The sequence below is a fragment of the Vanacampus margaritifer genome, chromosome 2 (genome assembly GCF_051991255.1).
Source record: "Vanacampus margaritifer isolate UIUO_Vmar chromosome 2, RoL_Vmar_1.0, whole genome shotgun sequence".
Classification (NCBI taxonomy): domain Eukaryota; kingdom Metazoa; phylum Chordata; class Actinopteri; order Syngnathiformes; family Syngnathidae; genus Vanacampus; species Vanacampus margaritifer.
The window spans coordinates 927,866-953,748 of record NC_135433.1 but is presented as its reverse complement, the minus strand read 5'-3'; the positions used below and the strand labels follow the sequence as shown (position 1 = coordinate 953,748).

The window sequence follows — 25,883 nt, the reverse complement described above, 5'->3', positions numbered from 1 at the left end:
ACACACACACACACACGCTACTAAATCTAAATTTACAGCGGTAATCCTGCCCCGCCCAAAAGAATTAAAATTGTCATGTGATGACCCTTCCTCTCATTCCACACTGCACACACACATGCACACACACACACACACACACACGTGTGCACATGCATGCTACCTTGCCCCCCCCCAACTCTGACTCAAAGATGCTATACATAACATGCCTAGAAAATAAAGCAAAAAATATAACTCTTTTTAAGTCTTACTTGACAAATGATTGACTTATAAATTTTTTTGAAGTGAGGTGAGCCAGGATCAAACCCGCGTCCTCCGGTATGAAGCGCAAGCGTTACCAGTGAGTTAAAGTTCTGAGCCAGCAACGCAGCACATGACCATATTTGAACACGCAGGAAGTGAGGTATGCTAAAAAGCCGATCAACTTTTTTCATTTCTTTAAATTTTCAAAAAATGGCATTTATTTGAATAAATATATATTTAGTTCTTGGTTTCCAGTTGCGATAACATGGTCCACTCCGCCTCACATTTGCCGCGCAATCGAAACAGATATTTTCAAGAATTTCAATGAATATGAAAACAATGACCGAGCTTGCAGACGTCATTGCTAGCTGGGTTTCCGTGACAGTTTTTTCACAAAATAAAAGTGACATTTCCACAATAAAGTACAATTCCTACCTCATAAGAACACAAAAACGTACTTGCGGTATTTGAGGGTTGTTGTTTTTTTCCCTCCTGTTTTTCCAGTACCACTTTGCACATTACTGAAGACGATGGAAACCCAACTACTGCGAGATTGCGTAACATGTCCCCTTCATTTTGAACGTGTTTGCTGGTCTGTTTCTATATTCATATTTCTGCACATTGCCTCATCCAATAAAGGTTAAGGAATTTTCAAGCAGTAGAAAAATGCCAGATTTTGGCGTTAAAAAACAAAACAAGACAAAACCAAACCATTTGTGCGACATTTTGTTGAAAAACCCCACAAGTTTTTATTCAAAGTTGACATGCATCACGTTAACACATTAAAGTCACGTTGGGACGAGCAGTCACGACAAGACAAACGTTCACGGGGGGGGGGGGGGGGGGGGGGGCGCCGCCGCCGCCGCTGGGGTTGGGGGTGCTGGTGATGATCATCAAAATAAAATGACAACCGTGAGACAGGTTTTCCGACTCAACACTTCCTTCGTGACCCCGCCCCTTTACCGCCACTACGCTGCTACATGCTATGCTAATGAACGCGACACAACATCACCACTACAATCATTTCCTTTTCAACCACAAATAAATAACTACGCATGATGACGCTAACAAATGTTTTGTGATTGTCACTTTGGCTCTCGTGGAACAAAAAGGAACATGAAAACATTTGTGCTGGCCAATAACAACAACCAAAAACTAAAGAAAACATGTTAGCTTGCTAAGCTAAAGGCGCAAATGGCCTGAGAGTAAGCTTGAAATCAAAGCGTGTGTGTTTGTGTGTCGATGTACGCATGTGTTTGCATTTGTCTTTGTGTTTTGTGTGTCTATGTCTGTTCTGTGTGTGTGCACGTGTTAGCCTCACTAGCATGACCAAGCTAGCCCAAATAAAGCTCCGACACTTGCGGCTGCTTAGCCTCGTTAGCTCAAACATGCTAACCAAAACAAAGCCAGTGAAGAATTGTTTTTGTAGCCAGGCAGCGGTTAGCGCTTCAGCTATATCCGGCGTAACGCGTGATTCTAAATGATTTGACTTCCAAAATGTTGTCATTCACCACTTTTAGCAAACTACGCTAGCACATTAGCCTGCTTTGTTTAGCTGCTTCCACAACCGTGTTGTTTCAATTAGCTGTCGGCGTCACATTCACTTTGCTTTCTTCTTGATGAAATGTCACACAATTCACAATTTTTCAACAACAATGTTTCCATCATTCAACAAATAAAAAAAAAAAACATATAAATACGTTTAATCTAAGTGTGTTGAAAAAAAATAAAAACGGTCCCTGAAACCGGAGGCAACCATTTGGACAGAAACGTTTTTTTTTTTTTTTTCAGTGAATAAAGGTATATTTTGCAGAAGAAAAGGTTTACTATTAGGATGAGGCTTTTTTTTTTTTAAATTCAACCATTAAAATATGACATTCTGGTGACTGCGTGGGTTTTCTCCGGTTACTCCGGTTTCCTCCCACGTTCCAAAGACGTTCTTCATCAGCTCGATTGAACACTCTAAATTGTCTCTCGTGTTATTGTGAATGTGGATGGTTGTCCGTCCCTGTGATTGGCTGGTCACCAGTTCAGGGTGTGCCCCGCCTACTGCTTGAAGACAGTTGGGATAGGCTCCAGCACCCCAAGACCCTTGCGCGGAATGAGCGCTTCGGCAAATGGATGGACATTTAGGGCTACACGTAGTTATGTTTAATTCCCGTTAGAATTATGAGGGGTCCCTGTAAGGGGTCCCTGGACACAAAAAGTTTGAGAACCCCTGGTAGAAACATTCAAAGAAAACAATCCAGCAGACACTTCCTTTAGCAGCCTTCAAAGTAAAGGAAAAAGATCAAATAAATTAAGGGAGGATGGTTGGCATTTCCTGTAGCAGCCTTCAAAGTAAAGGAAGCAGGCAGACACTTCCCATAGAAACTTTCAAAATAAAAGGAAGAAGGCTTACGCTTCTTTGTGGCCTTCAAAATAAATGAAGAAAGCTGACTTTGAAGAAGGCTCATACTTCCTGGAGCAGCCTTCACAGTAAAGGAAGTAGGCAGACACTTCCCATAGAAACTTTCAAAATAAAGGTCCAATAAGCCAGCTGAAAGTAACTGTGTGTAAATGAAACTGGGGTGAAATGAAAGCTACCGTTTGTGCGTTTGCTGAAAGGGCAACACGGGAAACACGTTACAGCGGTTGTCATGCCAACTCAAGTCCAATGGAACCACTACGATGACATCAGGAGAATCAGAAATAAGTCGCCGTCATCGTTGTTATAATTATTATTATTATTAGCGTTATAAGACATTTCGTCATCAAGAGTCTTTCATTTGGTCGTCGTTGGCGTTCCTGAAGCTCCAAAATACGAGCGCAGGATGCGGAAACATTCCTCAAAGTTGTTCAAGGGCGGTGAGCAAAAAAGACGAAGAAATAAGGCAGCCGACGCTCGTCTTTTTCTCTCAAAAAAGAAATTAAAAAATTAAAAAAGAAGAGGGGAGGAGGAAAAAGGGGGCTATACCATCCGAGAGTTAGTGTCCGCAGAAAAATGCCCCAGGTTGTGTTTGTGTCGACGGCCGCGGTTGTTCTTTGGGCATTTCCTGAAAGGGGCACACACACACACACACGCACACGCACACGCACACGCACACGCACACGGAGAGCCAGTTCGTCAAGCAGCGCGGTGGCGAGGCGGGCAGCGGGCGAGTGCGTGTGGCGTACCTGCTGATGCACATGACGACGGCTACGATGACTGCGATCTGCACGGCGCCGATAACCGACGCGATCAGGACGTAATGCAGCTTCTGGCCACTGGGGACCACGTAGAGCACGTTGAAGTCCTGAAGCTCGTCGCAGCGGACGCCTTTGTACCCCGACTCGCACCTGCACACGCCACACGCGCAGCTTGACAAGTCCGATAGCTTACGTAGTGGACCTAGTTCAGGGACGGGCAACTTTAAGGCTGGAGGGGGCCACAATTTGTCAGCATTGCCACATTGGTAAAAGAAGCAAACCAAAAAAATGATCACATACTATCGTTTTTTTCCCAGTTCATAATAACCATTCAAGAAGGTGTTGTTGTCGTTGTTCATATTTGTCAACTGCAACTGTTTGAGACTCTTTTGTGATCAAGGGCTATAAATAAACGTGACTTGACTTAACAGCACAAAAGTGCTCAACCACAAAACGAAATTTTATGCAAAATAGATTTTTTTTTCTTTTAAAAATCAAATCATTCAAAATTTTATTGAGGTTCTGCATTTCATTTCCAATCCACATAAAAATATTATTATTATTATAGTATAGAGACTCGGTGCAAGCGCAACTAAGCAATGTCTGCCACCTGGTGGTGAATAGTGGTATTACAAACTACAGCCATACTCATGGTCCCAGATTTAAAAAACAACAACAAATTTCCTCAATATTTTTGTTATATTTTGGGATTTAGACCATTTTGAATTCAAAAATAGCTCCAAACGATTACTTGATTATTAAAATAGTTGTCGATTAATATGATAATCGATGAATTGATTCCTTTTGACAGCTCTACTACAAAGTGCACTCTATGCAGGGACAATTGTTGCTATAGTGAACACACAAATTTGGAATTTGTGTTGTGGGACGCAGGCAAGACGGTAGCCATAAAAATGAACCGATAAATAAATACATGTAAATGTTAAATCTGCCCCGGCAGTGCAAATGTCAAGATTGCGCGGTTCTTTGGAAATGCTTTGCCTGTTCGATTCCTCTGATTCTGCTTTTTCAAGAGGAGGGATTTGCTTTCCACTCTTTGCAAAAAGACAACCCGGTAAGACCTTTCATTGCTAATGGTGGTTAGCACAATGAGTTAGCGGCGTCACCTGCAGGTGGGCATGTTGTAGTGGATTTCGCAGCGTCCGTGCAGACAAAAACCCAGGTGCGAGTCGCTGCAACTGTTTGGCGTTCCGGCGTAGAATCCGTCTCCGTGCTCCAGTCCTTTGGTTTCTGGCCAAAGCAACAAAACGTGATCACGGGAAGTGATGTCATCGCCACGCGGCGCCCTGGCGGCGGCCTTACCGAGGACGTTTACTTTGAAAGGGCCGCCCTCGTCCTTCCTGCCCGCTTTGTCTTTGTCGGCTGGCGAGCGAGAAAAAAGACCACAGAAGACACGGGTTCCGTTCAGGAAGGCAGCACAGTGCACAAGAATTTCCTGTCTTTTCTTTTTTTCAACCCAATCCCCCAATTCTTTGCAATTTTCAGTGAGCCTTGTTCCTCATCCCCCAAAATGGAGTGGCGGCTTCTCCTGTATTTCTGAACCCAATCTTGACCTGCGGACCGTGGACTGATTTTGCAAGGTCCGCAGAATATTGTGTTCTGTTGCTATAAAAACATGGAAGCTACCAAAAGAAAGATTCGAGTCTCTTCTTTCATTGGGGGGAAAAAAATCTATCTGTTTCCATTTTGCAGCAATTAGCATTAGAATATAGTAAGTTTCATCATTATTTACAAATCTGTTGGTTGATCTCTTATACTCTGCTGCCACCTGCTGGCCGTTTTGGTGATAACTACCATTACTTCAAGCATTCTCTTCAGGTCAGAGGCTGCATCAAAGCCTTCTGTATGCTCTAGCATAAAACAACAACAAGCCCAAAAAAAAAAAACACGTATAATTACGTCTTTGGGAGAAAATTTCTTAAAACATTAAAGGTCATGACTGAAATGTTTTAAATTGCATTCCAAATACTCCGAATATGATGTCCAGAGGCATTAAAAATTTAAATACAGTTGACGTATACAATTGAGTTGAGTTTGAAAAGTTTGTGGAACAATCTGGATTATAAAAGCACAATTTCTGGAAAAATATAATGAGTACAAGTCATTCTATTTATTGATTTTTGTCAAATTTTTACTCATAAAGCGTCTTGACTGTTTGCTGTCATTTATTTTGTGTTGACCTTTTTTTTTGTAAAAAATGAAATGTTTTTTGAATTGAAAAAATGCATTTGAATGGAATTTGAAGAGCGGCCATTTTTGTCAGTGCGGACATTTTGTGCCGACCTCGACACCTGCCCAGGTGCTCCACGTCGATCTGCTCCTGCTTCATGCAGGACGCCTCTCGCACCAAACACGGACTGTTGTAGGAGTTGCCGTCCGTGGCGCAGACGGCGTTCTCGTTGTGGCCGCTGCAGTCGATGTTGCAGATGCACCTGCAGCCACAAGGGGGAGCATCCTGGTGGGTGGGGGGTTTCGGGGGGGACACACCAATTTCACACGGTCTTTGTCTGCTCTCATGGTCATGCTCATCTTTCCCTAAAAGCGCTACGGTCTTTGTCGGATCTTGTGGTTTTTGTCAGGTTTCGTGATCTTGTCAGGTCGCCAGATGTGTGTCAGGATTTGAGATCCGGTTTGGTCTCGCAGTCTTTTGTCAGGTCTTACGGTCTTTGTCGAGCGTGGTGGGTTTTGCAGGGACGTTGCATCTCACCATACGTCCTCTGCGTCTTCGTCACATTCTGCTCCGTATTTGCAAGTGCTGCACTTGCTCTTCTTGATCCCGTCCGAGGCAGAACCTTCTTCTTCTTCGTCGCCTGGAAGGAAGAACAAGAACAAAGAATGGGAAAAGTGCTGACGCGGCTGCAGGTGCCGAGCAGTCGACAAGGAAAGGCAAAAAGAAGATGTACAAGGCGAGGACATCTGGCAGGAGTGGCCAAGAGACACTTTTTTGGGGGGGGTTTTGACCTGCCCCCCCAACCACCTCCATCCAGATCTCTTTTGCATGTTTTGACCTTCTACCCTTCTTTTTTATTAAGAATAGACCGATAATTGGGCATTTTGACCAATATCGGAATCGGTCTTTTTTAAAAATCTGACAACCGGTATAAGGTACATCTCAAAACATTTTTGTCACGTTTCGGTTCTGTGGGGGTTGGGTTGGTTTTTCTTTGTTATGGCTCATGAGTGTTGGTGTATTTAGTCTGTTTTGTTTGTCCAGTCGGGTTGAATGCATTGCATTGGAAGTTTGTGCGTCAAGTCTTCGTCACCGCCAAGTAGCCCTCGTCCTCGTCACAGCAAGTCAAGTCAAATCAGGGCCAGTCACGTCCTGTCCAGTCAATGCCACCAGTCTGGTCACGTCCTGTCCAGTCATGGCGACCAGCCTTGTCACGTCCTGTCCAGCCATGGCAACCAGTTTTGTCATGTCATGGCGACCAATCTTGTAACGTCCTGTCCAGTCATGGCGACCAGTCTTGTCACGTCCTGTCCAGCCATGGCAACCAGTTTTGTCATGTCATGGCGACCAATCTTGTAACGTCCTGTCCAGTCATGGCGACCCGTCTTGCCACGTCCTGTCCAGTCATGGCGACCAGCCTTGTCACGTCCTGTCCAGCCATGGCAACCAGTTTTGTCCAGTCATGGCGACCGGTCTTGTCACGTCCTGTCCAGTCATGGTAACCAGTCTTGCCACGTCCTGTCCAGTCATGGTGACCAGTCTTGCCACGTCCTGTCCAGTCATGGCGACCAGCCTTGTCACGTCCTGTCCAGCCATGGCAACCAGTTTTGTCATGTCATGGCGACCAATCTTGTAACGTCCTGTCCAGTCATGGCGACCCGTCTTGCCACGTCCTGTCCAGTCATGGCGACCAGCCTTGTCACGTCCTGTCCAGCCATGGCAACCAGTTTTGTCATGTCATGGCGACCAATCTTGTAACGTCCTGTCCAGTCATGGCGACCAGTCTTGTCACGTCCTGTCCAGCCATGGCAACCAGTTTTGTCATGTCATGGCGACCAATCTTGTAACGTCCTGTCCAGTCATGGCGACCCGTCTTGCCACGTCCTGTCCAGTCATGGCGACCAGCCTTGTCACGTCCTGTCCAGCCATGGCAACCAGTTTTGTCCAGTCATGGCGACCGGTCTTGTCACGTCCTGTCCAGTCATGGTAACCAGTCTTGCCACGTCCTGTCCAGTCATGGTGACCAGTCTTGCCACGTCCTGTCCAGTCATGGCGACCAGCCTTGTCACGTCCTGTCCAGCCATGGCAACCAGTTTTGTCATGTCATGGCGACCAATCTTGTAACGTCCTGTCCAGTCATGGCGACCCGTCTTGCCACGTCCTGTCCAGTCATGACGACCAGCCTTGTCACGTCCTGTCCAGCCATGGCAACCAGTTTTGTCATGTCATGGCGACCAATCTTGTAACGTCCTGTCCAGTCATGGCGACCAGCCTTGTCACGTCCTGTCCAGCCATGGCAACCAGTTTTGTCCAGTCATGGCGACCAGTCTTGTCACGTCCTGTCCAGTCATGGCGACCAGCCTTGTCACGTCCTGTCCAGCCATGGCAACCAGTTTTATCATGTCATGGCGACCAATCTTGTAACGTCCTGTCCAGTCATGGCGACCAGTCTTGTCACGTCCTGTCCAGCCATGGCAACCAGTTTTGTCATGTCATGGCGACCAATCTTGTAACGTCCTGTCCAGTCATGGCGACCCGTCTTGCCACGTCCTGTCCAGTCATGGCGACCAGCCTTGTCACGTCCTGTCCAGCCATGGCAACCAGTTTTGTCCAGTCATGGCGACCGGTCTTGTCACGTCCTGTCCAGTCATGGTAACCAGTCTTGCCACGTCCTGTCCAGTCATGGTGACCAGTCTTGCCACGTCCTGTCCAGTCATGGCGACCAGCCTTGTCACGTCCTGTCCAGCCATGGCAACCAGTTTTGTCATGTCATGGCGACCAATCTTGTAACGTCCTGTCCAGTCATGGCGACCCGTCTTGCCACGTCCTGTCCAGTCATGGCGACCAGCCTTGTCACGTCCTGTCCAGCCATGGCAACCAGTTTTGTCATGTCATGGCGACCAATCTTGTAACGTCCTGTCCAGTCATGGCGACCAGCCTTGTCACGTCCTGTCCAGCCATGGCAACCAGTTTTGTCCAGTCATGGCGACCAGTCTTGTCACGTCCTGTCCAGTCATGGCGACCAGCCTTGTCACGTCCTGTCCAGCCATGGCAACCAGTTTTATCATGTCATGGCGACCAATCTTGTAACGTCCTGTCCAGTCATGGCGACCAGTCTTGTCACGTCCTGTCCAGCCATGGCAACCAGTTTTGTCATGTCATGGCGACCAATCTTGTAACGTCCTGTCCAGTCATGGCGACCCGTCTTGCCACGTCCTGTCCAGTCATGGCGACCAGCCTTGTCACGTCCTGTCCAGCCATGGCAACCAGTTTTGTCCAGTCATGGCGACCGGTCTTGTCACGTCCTGTCCAGTCATGGTAACCAGTCTTGCCACGTCCTGTCCAGTCATGGTGACCAGTCTTGCCACGTCCTGTCCAGTCATGGCGACCAGCCTTGTCACGTCCTGTCCAGCCATGGCAACCAGTTTTGTCATGTCATGGCGACCAATCTTGTAACGTCCTGTCCAGTCATGGCGACCCGTCTTTCCACGTCCTGTCCAGTCATGGCGACCAGCCTTGTCACGTCCTGTCCAGCCATGGCAACCAGTTTTGTCATGTCATGGCGACCAATCTTGTAACGTCCTGTCCAGTCATGGCGACCAGTCTTGTCACGTCCTGTCCAGCCATGGCAACCAGTTTTGTCATGTCATGGCGACCAATCTTGTAACGTCCTGTCCAGTCATGGCGACCCGTCTTGCCACGTCCTGTCCAGTCATGGCGACCAGCCTTGTCACGTCCTGTCCAGCCATGGCAACCAGTTTTGTCCAGTCATGGCGACCGGTCTTGTCACGTCCTGTCCAGTCATGGTAACCAGTCTTGCCACGTCCTGTCCAGTCATGGTGACCAGTCTTGCCACGTCCTGTCCAGTCATGGCGACCAGCCTTGTCACGTCCTGTCCAGCCATGGCAACCAGTTTTGTCATGTCATGGCGACCAATCTTGTAACGTCCTGTCCAGTCATGGCGACCAGTCTTGTCACGTCCTGTCCAGCCATGGCAACCAGTTTTGTCATGTCATGGCGACCAATCTTGTAACGTCCTGTCCAGTCATGGCGACCCGTCTTGCCACGTCCTGTCCAGTCATGGCGACCAGCCTTGTCACGTCCTGTCCAGCCATGGCAACCAGTTTTGTCCAGTCATGGCGACCGGTCTTGTCACGTCCTGTCCAGTCATGGTAACCAGTCTTGCCACGTCCTGTCCAGTCATGGTGACCAGTCTTGCCACGTCCTGTCCAGTCATGGCGACCAGCCTTGTCACGTCCTGTCCAGCCATGGCAACCAGTTTTGTCATGTCATGGCGACCAATCTTGTAACGTCCTGTCCAGTCATGGCGACCCGTCTTGCCACGTCCTGTCCAGTCATGGCGACCAGCCTTGTCACGTCCTGTCCAGCCATGGCAACCAGTTTTGTCATGTCATGGCGACCAATCTTGTAACGTCCTGTCCAGTCATGGCGACCAGTCTTGTCACGTCCTGTCCAGCCATTGCAACCAGTTTTGTCATGTCATGGCGACCAATCTTGTAACGTCCTGTCCAGTCATGGCGACCAGCCTTGTCACGTCCTGTCCAGCCATGGCAACCAGTTTTGTCCAGTCATGGCGACCAGTCTTGTCACGTCCTGTCCAGTCATGGCGACCAGCCTTGTCACGTCCTGTCCAGCCATGGCAACCAGTTTTATCATGTCATGGCGACCAATCTTGTAACGTCCTGTCCAGTCATGGCGACCAGCCTTGTCACGTCCTGTCCAGCCATGGCAACCAGTTTTGTCCAGTCATGGCGACCAGTCTTGTCACGTCCTGTCCAGCCATGGCAACCAGTTTTGTCATGTCATGGCGACCAATCTTGTAACGTCCTGTCCAGTCATGGCGACCCGTCTTGCCACGTCCTGTCCAGTCATGGCGACCAGCCTTGTCACGTCCTGTCCAGCCATGGCAACCAGTTTTGTCCAGTCATGGCGACCGGTCTTGTCACGTCCTGTCCAGTCATGGTAACCAGTCTTGCCACGTCCTGTCCAGTCATGGTGACCAGTCTTGCCACGTCCTGTCCAGTCATGGCGACCAGCCTTGTCACGTCCTGTCCAGCCATGGCAACCAGTTTTGTCATGTCATGGCGACCAATCTTGTAACGTCCTGTCCAGTCATGGCGACCCGTCTTGCCACGTCCTGTCCAGTCATGGCGACCAGCCTTGTCACGTCCTGTCCAGCCATGGCAACCAGTTTTGTCATGTCATGGCGACCAATCTTGTAACGTCCTGTCCAGTCATGGCGACCAGTCTTGTCACGTCCTGTCCAGCCATGGCAACCAGTTTTGTCCAGTCATGGCGACCAGTCTTGTCACGTCCTGTCCAGTCATGGCGACCAGCCTTGTCACGTCCTGTCCAGCCATGGCAACCAGTTTTGTTATGTCATGGCGACCAGTCTTGTAACGTCCTGTCCAGTCATGGCGACCAGTCTTGTCACATCCTGTCCAGTCATGGCGACCAGTCTTGCCACGTCCTGTCCAGTCATGCCAACCAGTCTTGCCACGTCCTATCCAGTCATGGCGACCAGTCTGGTCACGTCCTGCCCAGTCATGGCAACCAGTTTTGTCATGTCATGGCGACCAGCCTTGTCACGTCCTGTCCAGCCATGGCAACCAGTTTTGTTATGTCATGGCGACCAGTCTTGTAACGTCCTGTCCAGTCATGGCGACCAGTCTTGTCACATCCTGTCCAGTCATGGCGACCAGTCTTGCCACGTCCTGTCCAGTCATGCCAACCAGTCTTGCCACGTCCTATCCAGTCATGGCGACCAGTCTGGTCACGTCCTGCCCAGTCATGGCAACCAGTTTTGTCATGTCATGGCGACCAGTCTTGTAACGTCCTGCCCAGTCATGGCAACCAGTCTTGCCACGTCATGTCCAGTCATGGCGACCAGTCTTGCCACGTCCTGTCCAGTCATGGTGACCAGTCTGGTCACGTCCTGTCCAGCCATGGCAACCAGTTTTGTCATGTCATGGCGACCAATCTTGTAACGTCCTGTCCAGTCATGGCGACCCGTCTTGCCACGTCCTGTCCAGTCATGGCGACCAGCCTTGTCACGTCCTGTCCAGCCATGGCAACCAGTTTTGTCCAGTCATGGCGACCGGTCTTGTCACGTCCTGTCCAGTCATGGTAACCAGTCTTGCCACGTCCTGTCCAGTCATGGTGACCAGTCTTGCCACGTCCTGTCCAGTCATGGCGACCAGCCTTGTCACGTCCTGTCCAGCCATGGCAACCAGTTTTGTCATGTCATGGCGACCAATCTTGTAACGTCCTGTCCAGTCATGGCGACCCGTCTTGCCACGTCCTGTCCAGTCATGGCGACCAGCCTTGTCACGTCCTGTCCAGCCATGGCAACCAGTTTTGTCATGTCATGGCGACCAATCTTGTAACGTCCTGTCCAGTCATGGCGACCAGTCTTGTCACGTCCTGTCCAGCCATGGCAACCAGTTTTGTCATGTCATGGCGACCAATCTTGTAACGTCCTGTCCAGTCATGGCGACCAGCCTTGTCACGTCCTGTCCAGCCATGGCAACCAGTTTTGTCCAGTCATGGCGACCAGTCTTGTCACGTCCTGTCCAGTCATGGCGACCAGCCTTGTCACGTCCTGTCCAGCCATGGCAACCAGTTTTGTTATGTCATGGCGACCAGTCTTGTAACGTCCTGTCCAGTCATGGCGACCAGTCTTGTCACATCCTGTCCAGTCATGGCGACCAGTCTTGCCACGTCCTGTCCAGTCATGGTGACCAGTCTTGCACGTCCTGTCCAGTCATGGCGACCAGTCTGGTCACGTCCTGCCCAGTCATGGCAACCAGTTTTGTCATGTCATGGCGACCAGTCTTGTAACGTCCTGTCCAGTCATGGCAACCAGTCTTGTCACATCCTGTCCAGTCATGGCGACCAGTCTTGCCACGTCATGTCCAGTCATGGCGACCAGTCTTGCCACGTCCTGTCCAGTCATGGCGACCAGTCTGGTCACGTCCTGCCCAGTCATGGCAACCAGTTTTGTCATGTCATGGCGACCAGTCAGGTCACATCCTGCCCAGTCATGGCGACCAGTCTGTGTCACATCCTGACCAGTCATGGCGACCAGTCCAGTCACATCCCATTAAGTCCAGGTTGTTTGCTCACCGTTTTCTCACTATTGTTAATTAAAGTTCCACGCATTGCAGCTGATTCCTGTTTGGCTGCTTTTGGGTCCCTCAACCACTCACGTTCCCACATGACAATTTTAATCTCAGGGAACTATTTATTTAAAATTTCTGTGAACTTTATAAGAGATCCTGTTGACCCTGGGAACCTTCTGAATCTTTTGTTTTTGTTCGACAATAAAACAAAAGCAATGTGAAAGTTTAAAATTTCAGGTATTTTTAAATTGTGGGGAAAAAAAACATATTTACTTTAGATAACTATAGAAAGCTCTGGTTAAGTTTCCAATGAACTTTCTAAGACCGAGGTGGGCATGAAGGGCCGGAGTCCTGCAGGTTTTGCATGTTACAGTCATGATTTATGATCAGCATAACCCTGATGACGATTCTGTTGATTGGAATCAGCTTGCGTTGGAAGTGAGAAACCTCCAAAAGCTGCAGGACTCCGGACCACCAGGACCCAGACTGCCCACCTCTCTTCTAAGACGTTCTGACATCCTTGAGAGCTCCCTGAACGTTTTGTTAGACATTTAAAAGGATGTCAATTGACTAAGATTTAAAAAAAAAAAAAAAAAATCTACATTTTGAAAAGTCTTAAAAATGGTTCAATAAATAATAATATGCTTTAAGACCTTACAACAGAGTCAAGTTTGGCGTTTGTATTTTCAGATCCAGGTCCGGGAAGGAAAAACCTGGTCTTCAAGCGCAGGTGCTTGGACTCAATCAGCACGTAAGATGCTTACCTGCCACAGTTTTTGCATTCTGGACATGGATTTGACACCTCAGCGTGCGTGCGTGCGTGCGTGCGTGCGTGCGTGCGTGCGTGCTCACACAATCTGCTGCTCTTGCGGTCTTCTTGTCTTGGTCTTGCTGGTAAGCCAAAACTACTCAACGTTTTTTCCAAGTCATTTAATGTCAAAGCGCACTGAGATGCCCGTACCCGGCCGACACCAACGTCGCGTTCCAACCAGCCCTAATCAATCACTCGCAACAGCGTGCCCATATTTGGAAGTGATGACGAACTACCAGGAAGTCAAAAGTGAGGCTTTTGATGCTGAACTAGACGAGAAGAAGACCGCACGTTGGCAAAACGTGTCTTTCGTTGTTGCAAAGCAGAAGAACTAGAGATTACAGTACAACCAGACGGAGAACTAAAAACATTGTTTTATTTGTATTCCTTCTACTATGAATCATTTTTCTATTTAGTGCCGACCCTCCTTTACCCGTGGTTGGCTTATTTCATTCTATTCTTAAATATCCTTTTTCAATGATTTTCTTCTTCTAATTGACATTCATGTTACTGGGCTGATAATTGCTTTCAAGTCAACGTTTCAATGAGCATCAATAATGGCTAACGTCTAAGCAGGGCACAATGTGATTGGCGGCTTGCTGCTTGAGTTGAGTAAATCCGTCGCCTCTTTCAAGTTAACTGCCTCCAATCAACTTTTTTTGTCCTCACTAGCAGTTAAAAAAAAAAAAAAAAAAACACAAAAAAACGCGCCACCGTGTACTAGCTAGCCTCAAGGACAACATGAGTAGCTCTCAGTTCTAAAAAATAGTTGACCAGTAATGGGACACTGTGACTTAATGTTAACATTTATTTATTTATTTCATGAAAATGTTACATGTTTCTTTTGAAAAAAATGCTGTTAATATTTCTAAGAAGATCATTTCAGAGCTCTCATTTGATAGCACAATATTGTGGCTGCTCTGTGTTATCACTTGCTTTCATTAGTTTTAAACATATTTGAAAACTGGACAAAAGTAAGATGAACTCACCGCCTGGATCTCCAGAACCGGAACCAGGATCTGCGAATGAAAGAAATCAATGTTGAACAACCTTATGAAGATCATCAGTGAGTCTTTTTTGTTTTTCTTTTGTTCAAAATTATGATGAGATATCAGGCCATTTTCAATGTTGTGATTGCGATAAGCAAAGAGATGAAAATAAAGAGAAGCGCGACCGTCAGAACAAGGCCCGTGCGCCACCCTGGAGATGATCCGCTGCTGCTTGCAGGACGCTTGGCGCCGGTAGCACTCGTTTTGGTACGTGTCGCCGTTGGAGCCGCACACCGGAACGTACTTCTTGTGACACTGAGACGCCACAAGAAAGTCACAAAAACACAACATGAACACCATCTGATACCCCAAAAAAAAGTCAAACCTAGTCATGAAATCATTTGTAATTGTATTGTGGTCACTTCCGTTAATCGTCAATTCCCGCCCATGGCGATGTCCGCCTTTGGCCGCGTGCGTCCGCATGTTCGCACGACGCTTTATGATGCAAAGGCTCGTAACAATACACAGAATGAGAAGGACGTACGTACGCAGGCCGACGGACGGACGGACGCAAGTTGGGCATCGTAATAATAAATAAAACACTTGTATTTGTAATGAATTTAGTTAGAATTATCCAAATGTTACATTATTTTACTATTACTTCTTTACGTTATTTACAATAAATGTATTAACCATTCATTTAAATGGCGAATTTCATATACTGTATACAGAAGCGTATTGCATTTATGTACTTGAAAAAAATCACTGCGGTTTTTCTGACTAATTGTTTTATTTTTATTTATTTTTTTCTGTTTTATTGAATACTGAATAATTTTTGTCTCTGTTTCGTGAAATATTTTTGGGGTGTTGTTTTGAATATTATTTCTGTCATTAAAAAATATATTCAGAAAAACTGAAACAAAAATGAGAAAAATGGGAGGAATTCATAAAAGCAGGAAAAATTATTCAGAAAAACAGAAAAGAAAATATTTTTAAAACAGAAAAAAAATATTCAAGACAGAAAATATACTCAAAAAAACAAATCCCCCCTCCCCCAAATTACCCAGAAAAACAGGGAAAAAAATATTCACTAAAACATTTTTTCATTAATTGTATTTACAGGTACTCAAAAAAGTCCTCGCCAAAAATTACTCAGAAAAAAATGAGCTTTTTTTTCCCCACCTGAATGTACGCTTCCGTAAATTTAAACCAAGTTAAAAAACAATGTGAAATATACAAAATATTTATTTTACCGATAAAATAATTGTCATTTTGAAATTGTATTTACAATGAATTTAGTTATGATTGAAATGTTTTATTATTTTGATAATAAATCACCTAACTAGTTATTGTATTCCAAGTGAGATATGAACATAAACCTGATTAAAAAAAACAATGAAAAGTAAACAAAACATTTTTACAAAAAATCTTTCTAATTTGTACATTTTTATTTATAATTAAATTACAATTGATGAACCCAGTATTTATTTTTTTTTAATGAATGAATACATATTGATATAAAAACAGTGAACGCAACAAAAGTGACAGCCCACGTCAACTACTGTCAATCATCCGCCGATGGATGGACGGATTGGGCGACGGTGTTTGCGATTGGTCGTCACCCACCTGGAACTGACAAACACATTTGATCTGCGAGTCGTCGTCTCTGCAAACGCCCCCGAAGCGGCACGTGGATTGGTCGCACGCCCGCAAGTCGCTCTTCTTCTCCGACACGCCTGAACATCAACAAAGCCAAAAAGCGGGAGGCTCAATTTTCATTTTGTCAATCACAAATGTTGTCCAATACGGATTACTGGCACTTTAGCATGACTGTTGCCGTGATTATTTTGTTTATTTTCTTTAAAAATAAAATAAAAATTGTGTCTTATTGTGACGTTCAAAAATTTTTTTTATTAATTGATTAAAAACATATATTTTGGTACACAAAATGTCCCCGCAAAAAAAGAATGAAAGCATTTCAGTGTATATCTCAATATAGCAATTTTCTATTCTTCTCATTTCTGGTTCCTGTAAAACAGCCATAAGAGGGGTGCAATCTCTCTCTCTTTCTTTCTCTTTGTCTCTCTCTCTTTCCACATTTAATCAACTCAATCAGAAATACTCCCCTTCTCATGTTCATACTTTTAGAATGGCTATTTGTAGGAGCCCCACGTTTAAGTGATGTTTATTTGATCTCCAACCACTAGGCGGCAGCATTGTCACTGTTTCCTGACCTGAGCCGGCCGGTGTTGGCGGCCAGCCAACTTCAAATTGGCTTTTCCGCTTCCCACGACTTGACACTTTTTTTTGTGGCGAAGCAAACCATTTTCCACCAGCTTGTCTTGTTTTTTCTTGTTGTGGATGCATTTTATCTGACTTTTCAAGTATTTAGCGCCGCTATTTTTTTTCTAGACACTTACCAATATGGCCTGAAATTCATATCCTACTATGAATTGAATATTTTGGTCTTAACCATAGTTGTGTAAAATCAACTTATTGTAGTATTATACAAAGAACATGTCAATTTGTACAAAATGTGAAACATTTTTGGCTATTATTACTGTCATAGCTTTTATTGTTTTGAAGTTCTCATGTTTGTATTATGAGTATTTGTAATGTAGCTTGATTTGAAGAAAATCAGGAATCAAATTGAAATCGCAATATCGCTCCTAAATTCGATTTGCTCCTAAAATCATGGGGTTGACCCTAGACTGGTCGCCAGCCAGCGACAGGCGACTGCATTGCTGGCACACTTTTTACACTTTCACATCATATTTAGCTCAACCTCAAAAAGTAAGCAAATTGCCTCTTGCCTTGACATCTGCATTTTGGCCTGTTTTATTAGACCCCCCCCCCCCCCCAAAAAAAAACAACAACAACAACTGATGCACAGGTTGGCAGTTATCTTATCAATAAACAATGGATTCACTGGTCGCCATTCAGTCAGTGACAGGGCACAATGCACATTTCTAATTGCCAAATAATGGACTCACTGGTTGCCAGTCAATGTCAGGACACTTATCGAGCAAAAAATGGCTGGTCGCCAATCTGTCGGGGTATGGACAAAAATTGACTGGTCGCCAAGTAAGGGTGTGCCAAAAATCGATTCTCATAAGAATCGCGATTTTTTTTTTAAATGTCCCAAAATCTATTTTATTTCAATTATTTTATACCGTCTTGCCCTTGTTCATCGTGTCCCGTTATTGGGAGCGCTGTTCATGTTGTACACGATTTGACCACTTAGGGGCAGTGTGGCTCCGCGCGTTCTGATACACTGTTAAGTTGTAGCCACATAGAAGCAAAAAGTCATGATCAAGTTATTCCAATAAAAGTTTTTTGTTTTTTTTGCAGTGTAGGAAGAGCATATGTCGGTGACTAATGTTAAGATGCTTGTCTGTTCATTCCTGAAGCGTTTTGTATGAATAGTCGTTCTTTTGAGCGATAAAAGTGCCACGAGTAGCGCGCTAATTAGCATTAGCGAGTCAGACTGGAGTAGATCATGACAATTCTTTGCATTTCTATAAATTGAAGCAGAAATTATTGTCAATCAAGTCATTTTGAATCTAAAATCGTTCTGAATCAAATATCGATTCTGAATCGAATCGCAGACCCACAAATCGAATGGTGAGACAGTCAAAGAGTCCCAGCCCTCGTCGCCAGTCAACTCAGGAGGACCATTAAGCAAAAAATGACTGGTTGAATATCTGTTTGTCAGGGCTGTTGGGTCTGATATTACAGATCCCCTTAGTTACTGACCGTGCACCAAGGAAAAAGGAGGCAGAAGCTGTTGCTTTGTTTTATTGCAACCGCGGCTGGGAGAGGAGAGGAGGCGCGAGACCTTAACTCACGCTCGGCTCCTTCCGACTCTCTCCCCTCCCCCGGCCACCTCGTCGCTTTTATTACAGTTAAGTTTCAGTTTCGTTTCATACGTCATGGAAAAATACAAAACATTAGAGAAAGTTGAGCGGCGCCTCTAAACGACAGTTGATAATATAAAAACACAAAAATATATACAGGATATTCTTTAAAATACACATAATGTTAAGACTACTGTTTTAAGCAACTTCACAAGGGCACATATAGACAAAGGATGGATTGGTCTCCAATTAGTTTCAGGGTATACAGTATAGACGAACAATGGACTGGTCACAAGTCAATGTCCAGACACTTAGTCAGCAAAGAATCACTGGTCGCCAGTCAATGTCAGGACCGGTATGAAGCAACAAAAGACTTGTTGCCAATCTGTTTCCTATAGACAATCACTGGACTGGTCACCAGCCAACATCAGGGCATATTGACAACAAATAGACTGGTCGCCTGACTTTCCACAAAGCCCATCTAGAATGTTGAACAAAGTTTGAGCACACAAACTCCACCCATGGATTGAAGACTCGAACTTTGACCCCGACACCGACGAGGCGGATGTGCCATCAACACGATCAGTGCGCCGGCGCTGCTCACATCCAGTTGATGCTTTTCAAACTCCACTTCATTAGATGCCGACAGACTATGAAGTCAAGTGACGTCATCATAACGCACGTGTCACTGACAATTCGTCGGACTTTTTTTTTTTCTAATTTCAAATCACCATTTATTTTCCATTTGGCCTCTGATGTTGTTTACATGTGATGTTAATCCAAACCACATTATTGATGGATTGTTGGGGTTTCAGTCACATGCACGCGCCCCAGGAGAGGCTGCAGCAGGTAGCATGCACGCGGACGCGCGCCACGGTGTGAGGAAACCGTGCAGCCTTCACCCTCCTCGTCACAATGATGACAATTATGAATAATCATAATCATCTTACCTGCGCACGTTTTTCCTTGACACTCTCCGCCGCCCTGAGGCGGGAAGGACGCGCGCGCCGCGGGCACGCCGAGCAGCATCAGCAGCAGCAGAAACGGCGTGCGCGCGCGCAGCCGGCGGCCGAGCATCCCACCGGCGGGAAAGCTTCCCGCGCCCGACGCCATCATGCAGGAGGAAGAGGAGGAAGAAGAAGAGGATGAAGGACGGAGGAGGGAGATGACAAGAGGGCGTTCACGAGGCAGCGGCCTCCGCGCGTCCTCCTCCTCGGCGTGTGCGCGTGCGCGTGTACCGAGTTCCTGCGAGAGGCACCGCCTACTTCCGCTACGTCAAGCGCGTGCGCGGAGGAGGAGGGGGAAGACGATGAAGAGGAGGAAGGACAAAGTGCGGCACAGGTAGCTAGTGGTTAGCACATCTGCCTTACAGTTGATTTGTTCACGGTTTGAATCTAACCAGGGAGCTTCCTGCTTGCAATTAGCGATGCGTGTTAGCATGTTTGCAACACACATTGTGCAAATTCCTTAATGGTGACTGACAGGGAAAGTTTTTTTTTTTTTTTTCACACACTCACACAAACACGGAAGCGAACCCACGCCAACCTGCATCGTACACCTGGAGCCCCCCTAGGCGAAAGTGTAGATTGTAGCCCTCCCCACCACCACGGCAAAAACAACAACAAAAAACTGATATCATTGATCTGTGGTCAGTTTGGATCAGGCCTCACGGTTCGGATCAGGCCCGATTCGCCAATTGGTTGGTGGGGGGGGGAACAAAAAAAACAATTCACTGTCGATTACCATTCTGACATGTCAAGGAAGCTGAAACATACTCAACGTAACACGCTAAGCCTCACTTCAAAATAAAGTTGACCAAATCCAGTCATACATGGACGGCAATGCAAATAGCCTTAGTTCGCTTTTACTTTAAAGTTAGCCCACGTCGTGGCGCGATGGCTAGCTTGACTTCCCTTTTACTGTAGACGTTACTTTATCATAGTTGATTGACATTGTAGTTGCGACCAACATCAACATAACGCTATCCCGAACTCGTGTTCAATCGCTATTTGAGGATGTTAAGAAACCGCTAGTTAATTACGCCATCATTGTAGGACACGGCAGAAGTCTCCGATTTAAGTGGCTAGCGGCTAGCTGTTAGCATGAGCAATACAACGAGTGTCTGGCTGCCGGCTGGTAAATTTGACAGCTGCTACGTCTGACCTTCTGTCATTCTTTTTCAATATTCTGGACCACGGCTACTTTGGAATTCACTCTCCATGTTTAAAGGAGGGGAAATTAAAAATAAATTGCACGTTGAGGTCTTTTCATTATTATTATTATTATTATTTTGAAAAAAATAAATAGAAGTTTGTATTCATTTATTTTACAAAACTTTTGCCCATTAAAAAAAGCAAAACATTCAACTCAAGATGTCAAACTTAGCTGTTTAGATTTTAGGAACACAACTTTAAGCCATTAATACCTTTTTATTTTACACATGAACCATGTAAAAATAAGAATGTGTAAAAATAAGAATGTTTCTGCCTCATATTGCACTTAAAAGTTGTGTTCCTAAATCCTAAATGGCTATATTAGACATTTTGAATTGATTTGTTTGTTTTTTTCATCTAATGGAAAAAGCGCTTTACAAATTTAATGACGATAAAGTAATATTTATCTTCTTTTTTTTTGGCTTATCCGAATAACGATCTGATCTATGACTCAAATTCGTGATCCGAACCAGCGACCAATCATTTAATGTCTGTGCCCTGACATCGACAGGCGACCAAATCCACTTTTTTGTCTATATGCTTACGTGGACTGGCAAGTGGCGACCAATCAATATTTGGTGTGAATTTACCTGGCATGGTCCAGCGACCTATCCCCATTTTGGCTGTGTACCCTGACATTGACTGTTGACCAATCCACTTTTTTGTTTGTATGCTCTTTGGTTGATGTGGACTGGCGACCACTCCCCTTTTCTGTCTTTATGTTCCCTGGCATCGACTGGTGATTAATCCGTTTTTGGTCTTGCCCTGACATGGCAACGGATCCAGTTTTTGTTTTATGGGTGCCGACTTGGACTGGCGGCCAATCAATTCTTTGGTCTTTGTGTCGTAACACATTGACTCATGATGACAAATCACCAACCATTTTTTAATCTATATGCGCTCTGACAATCCATCGTTTGTATTTATATGCCTGGGCATCGATTGGCGACCCATCCGTTTTTGTTGTGGTTGTTTTTTATGCACATGCTTGACTGGCGGTCTGTCCCTTCTCTGACATGAAACCTGGAAGCACTTGAGTTGAGTCCAGTTCAAATGCTGAAGAACATCATCAATTTAAATTGGACTCGGGTGGAGATGTGCGCTGAGCTTTTAATTTGGTAGCTAATCTTCATCCGCCTCGCTAGCCTCTTGGAAGATTTAAACGAAATCTCAGATTATTTGAATCGCCATATGCCTGCGTCCTTGCGAGCGCTCTTTTTGCTGACTCGGCACCCACCACGCCCAACACCGGCACATGCCTGTCACATGACATGCTTGTCGCATGCTTATTACCTTTTATAACATGGTTATTACATGCTTGTTGAGGGTTGGTCGCAGGGTTATCCTGTGTTTTATCATATGGATTTAACATGCTTATTACCTGTTAAAATGTTTTGTCACATGGTCATGACATGCTTGTCACATGCTTATTACATGTTATACCATAGTTATTACATGCTTATTAAATGTTTGTCAAGGGGTTGGCCTGCATCTTATCATATCGTATCGTATCGTATCGTATCATATGGTTAAAACGATCACATGGTCACGCATGAGAATCGTTCACGAGAATCTGATCACCAGGCCTTATAGTTGGGTTTGGGGAAAACTCATGTCACGCGAGAGAAAAAGCAGGAGGGTCATTGTGGGCAAATGTGCAACAAGACCACATTATTGGATGAGAAGAAGAACGGCTTTTCGGACGGGATCAGAATAATCAGGATGAGAAGCGGACAGACTGCGGCTTGAGCTCAAAGAGGATTTTCATTACAATCCACTTAGGAGAATTTTTCTTCTCTTTGCGAGCCTTTTAATTGTTCCCATGGCAGCCGCGCAACTCATGATATTGAAATGATTTGACCCGACGGCGACTTCAAGCGTCGGCAACATTCCCACAAGACTTCCACGCCTTCACAATGTTCTCCTTTTTCTTGTTATTAGAACCTTGCTTGTGAGTTCTGCTGGCCGAGGGTCAGTCAACTTCTGAAGCCCGCTGGTGTTTGCTGGCGTAACCGTGGCGACCAAGGCCAAACGTCAAATGTTTGTGAATCGCTCAGAAATCCAAAAAGTAATCGAGGATGTCAAAGTGTGATTGGTTTTCATGAAACAAGGAAAATGACGTGCTGTGAATTCAAAACAAAGACAACTACTGTATGAAGTTTTATGAACGGACCTTACTAGCTTAATGCTAGTATACATACAAATGCCATCGATGTGCTAATGTTAGCATAGTTGCGGTTTTACAACCCTTTAGGGAACGCAAATTGTCTAACAACTAGAGCTGGCTAACGATTATATTTTTAAATCAGATTAATCACATCTTAGAATTTTGATTATTCACGAATAATCATTTAATTGAAAAGCTTAAAGGGACGCTGCCCACTCGCTGCCCACTCGCTGCCCACACGTCGCAAAGCGGAAACAAAGTTGATGGGTGAAAAGCCGCAAGTCGGAAGTCCCGCCTCCTCCGTGGCATATAGTCCATTCCTCCTCGTGTGTCTGCATGACTGTACAGAATTACGCTGCCTCCCAGTGGTCAATGCAGGTACAACTGAAGGAGAAGTGCAATCCATTCGATTGCAGCATGAAATCATGATGCACAAATTATAATATAATATAATTCTTTATGTTTTAGTCAGTCATTATATGACTTGATGTTTTTGCAAAATCCATCCGTTTTTACCAGTCTCAGAGGGCGGCCATTTTGTCACTAGCTGTCGACTGTAAATGACATCACAGTTGCTCGCGGAACAACCAATCACGGCTCACCCGTTATCTGGAGCTGAGCCATGATTGGTCATTACCTGGGCGGGCCCAGGGCAACTATGTCACTACGTCATCATCTTCTGGTTATGTTTAAGCCTTCCGCTATTTTGCTCTGAAATTTTGAACACGTTCTCTCATATTTGTAAGAAGGTAATAATCCCGAATCCTCCGTGGCTCGATATACAAAGCCCTACTAAATGAAGCTGCAATAAGCGTTTTCCATGAAAAATGGGAGTGGTCACCACCAAAATAAACATTTATAAATATTAAAGGGGGTTGGAAACAACACACAAAAAGCGCCAGTATGTGCGGGCTGCGCTATATTTATATACTGCACTGTAAATCTGTGACTTGAAAAGGACTCTTCTTGCACGACAGCGACACTTTATGGTCACATTTAGAAACGACAACAACGCTGACAGTCAACAATGTCACTGAAATGTTTCCAAATGTCTTTGCAAAGCACCTAATATGTTTTTGTAACACGTGAAGCATGTGCAGTGTTTGAAATGTTTAAATATGTTGCCTTGGTTTTTATTTACTTTTGAAGTATTTTTAAGGTTGCATTTGCCCTTGGCGCGCAGATAACTTGTTAAACATTCTCTCAGCTGCGATGTGGTGAGAAAGCTTCAGCTGTGAGTGTCGTCGTCAACATCATCTTCTCGTCTGCCCTTTTTTGGGTCTCAATCGGTTTGCTTAAGAGAAGAGGTGGCAAATCCAGGTCCAAAAAGTAAAAACCTGCCACAGTTTGGCTTTAAAGCCCGCTGCTAGCTAGGAGCTCCCTAGCTAGCTCGATTATCTGCTAGGGAGCTAGCACAAGGGGCTAAAACCAAACGGTGGCAAGTTTTTTATTTTCTGGGCCCGGATTTGCCATCTCTTAGGGTTTTTTGTGACCTCCGATGATGAAAGCAGGTCCTGGCTGCTGATGTGCACTGCTGACACTCATAATAGAGAAGAATTGGCCACTAGTTTTTATTTTTATTTTTTTTTAGGCTAAAACAGTCACAGAGCTGTTTAATATTATATTATATTATTATTTTTCATTTATAATATATATATATATATATATCTGTTTTCAATTATTTATATTTTATAAATGCATATATTAATATTAAAAAAAACTAATTTAGTCACTGGACACAAATAACCAAAATGTGCGCATAATTGACGGCCAATGAAATGCAATGGTGGTTAGAAAGAATAACAAACCCTCGACGGCTCCCCTCTTTGGTGGAGGTTTTTCATGCATGCCAGATCCACCACACCAGCATCTACTGAAATTTAAACACAATCTGTTTCTTTCTCTGGTCGCTGGATCAGTGGAGGCTGATGTCTGTGGATCTCACTCTGCTTCATCTATCCTTCCTTCCTTTCTTTAGTCTTTCCTTTGGTCTCTTGAGGTCTCCCTAATTTGTTGGAATTTATATGCTTCTGGGGTTGGTGAAATATTCTGGTTTGTAACCGGGTGGGTAGTAGGTGGTGCTGGATTTCACTTTCCTTTCTTTTCTTTGATCCTTCCTCGGGTCTCTTGACAACTTCATGACTCTAGCGGGATTCTGAAGTATTCGGTTTAGGTAAACGTATGAGATTTTTTATAGGTTTTAGGTGAATTAATGAGCACAAACTCACATGCACGCACATATGCACACACACGCACATACAAAAATCTAATAAAAGAGTGAGCGCAATGATGATGACATGTTGAATCGGTAAGATTACGTTTCGTTACACAAAGTTGGCATGGCAAGGTGAAGTGCTTATCTTAGTCAAATATGTTACTGTTTTTTAAATAAACTTTACTTTTTTTAAACAAACGTACAGTTCAGCAACTTCAGCATTAAAAAAAAAAAGATACCTAGAGTAATAATACGCAAAACAAATATGACTCAATTACAGATAAATACAATTGGCAACTAAAGCATGTGTAATTGTTCTAAACTAAGTAGTTCAAATTAGTGGGGGGGTGTTGTGTGAACATGAAGCCCTTTTTGTGAACCAATTTGATGGGAAGCTTCGAGTGCTCAAAATGCTTCATCTATTCATCACGAATGCGCAAACGTAAGTGGACGTGTCAGTTCGTGATTGACACCCAAACTCAAAGACAATAAAGGGACGGTTGGTTTAGTTGACATGGCCTCCAGCCAATCACAACAGGAGTTTGGGAGCTCTGCCCCGCCCCTTCGCCTCTCCGCCCGGCCCATCTACTTGAACTCGTCTCTTTGATTTCCCGCAGTCCCCGAGGCACCGCCGAACCCACTCAAAATCCAGTTTGGACGCAGCAACGCGCCGGAGGAGAACGACGGACAAGAAGAAGGTAAAATGTGTTTTTCCAGGCGTGGACGCGACGCTTTGTGTCGTTGGCGCGGCTGCGGACATGATGGCGGCAGCGGCGTCGTTTCCGGGTTGAACGCCTTTTGTGCACACGGCACCGAGCTGGGCGACTTGGTGCCGAGCGCACAAAGCAACGTGCTCGTGTTTACAGTAACTCGAGTTTATGTGCGCTGAG

At 45.2% G+C, this 25,883-nt stretch overlaps 2 protein-coding genes across 2 annotated transcripts in view; one reads left to right on the top strand and one right to left on the bottom strand.

The window, feature by feature from the left end:
• Nucleotides 1-953: 953 nt before the first annotated feature.
• On the bottom strand, nucleotides 954-19,514 carry LOC144042659 (tomoregulin-1-like). The gene is made up of 10 exons (XM_077555530.1): nucleotides 19,349-19,514; nucleotides 16,168-16,277; nucleotides 14,727-14,856; nucleotides 14,542-14,571; nucleotides 6,137-6,239; nucleotides 5,713-5,861; nucleotides 4,732-4,791; nucleotides 4,536-4,659; nucleotides 3,397-3,558; nucleotides 954-3,275 (listed from the first exon to the last, which is right to left on the bottom strand). Exons 1-10 carry the CDS (start codon nucleotides 19,512-19,514, stop codon nucleotides 3,191-3,193), a joined length of 1,119 nt encoding a protein of 372 aa, XP_077411656.1. The 3' UTR covers nucleotides 954-3,190.
• An 81-nt stretch (nucleotides 19,515-19,595) lies between these two features.
• Nucleotides 19,596-25,883, top strand: part of slc39a6 (solute carrier family 39 member 6) — a 29,419-nt gene continuing 23,131 nt past the window's right edge. Inside the window, exons 1-2 of the mRNA XM_077555525.1 lie at nucleotides 19,596-19,739; nucleotides 25,611-25,691. The gene's annotated coding sequence lies outside the window, so the exon portion shown is untranslated. The remainder of the gene's footprint in view (nucleotides 19,740-25,610; nucleotides 25,692-25,883) is intronic.

Bases quoted from the DNA above. Each gene is read 5' to 3' on its own strand.
- LOC144042659 (XM_077555530.1), bottom strand. From the start codon at position 19,514: ATGATGGCGTCGGGCGCGGGAAGCTTTCCCGCCGGTGGGATGCTCGGC. The intron at 5,862-6,136 runs GTGAGATGCAAC...TTGTGGCTGCAG, and splicing joins GAAGACGCAGAGGACGTATG to GTGCATCTGCAACATCGACT. The intron at 4,792-5,712 runs GTCGGCACAAAA...CTCGCTCGCCAG, and splicing joins GCACCTGGGCAGGTGTCGAG to CCGACAAAGACAAAGCGGGC.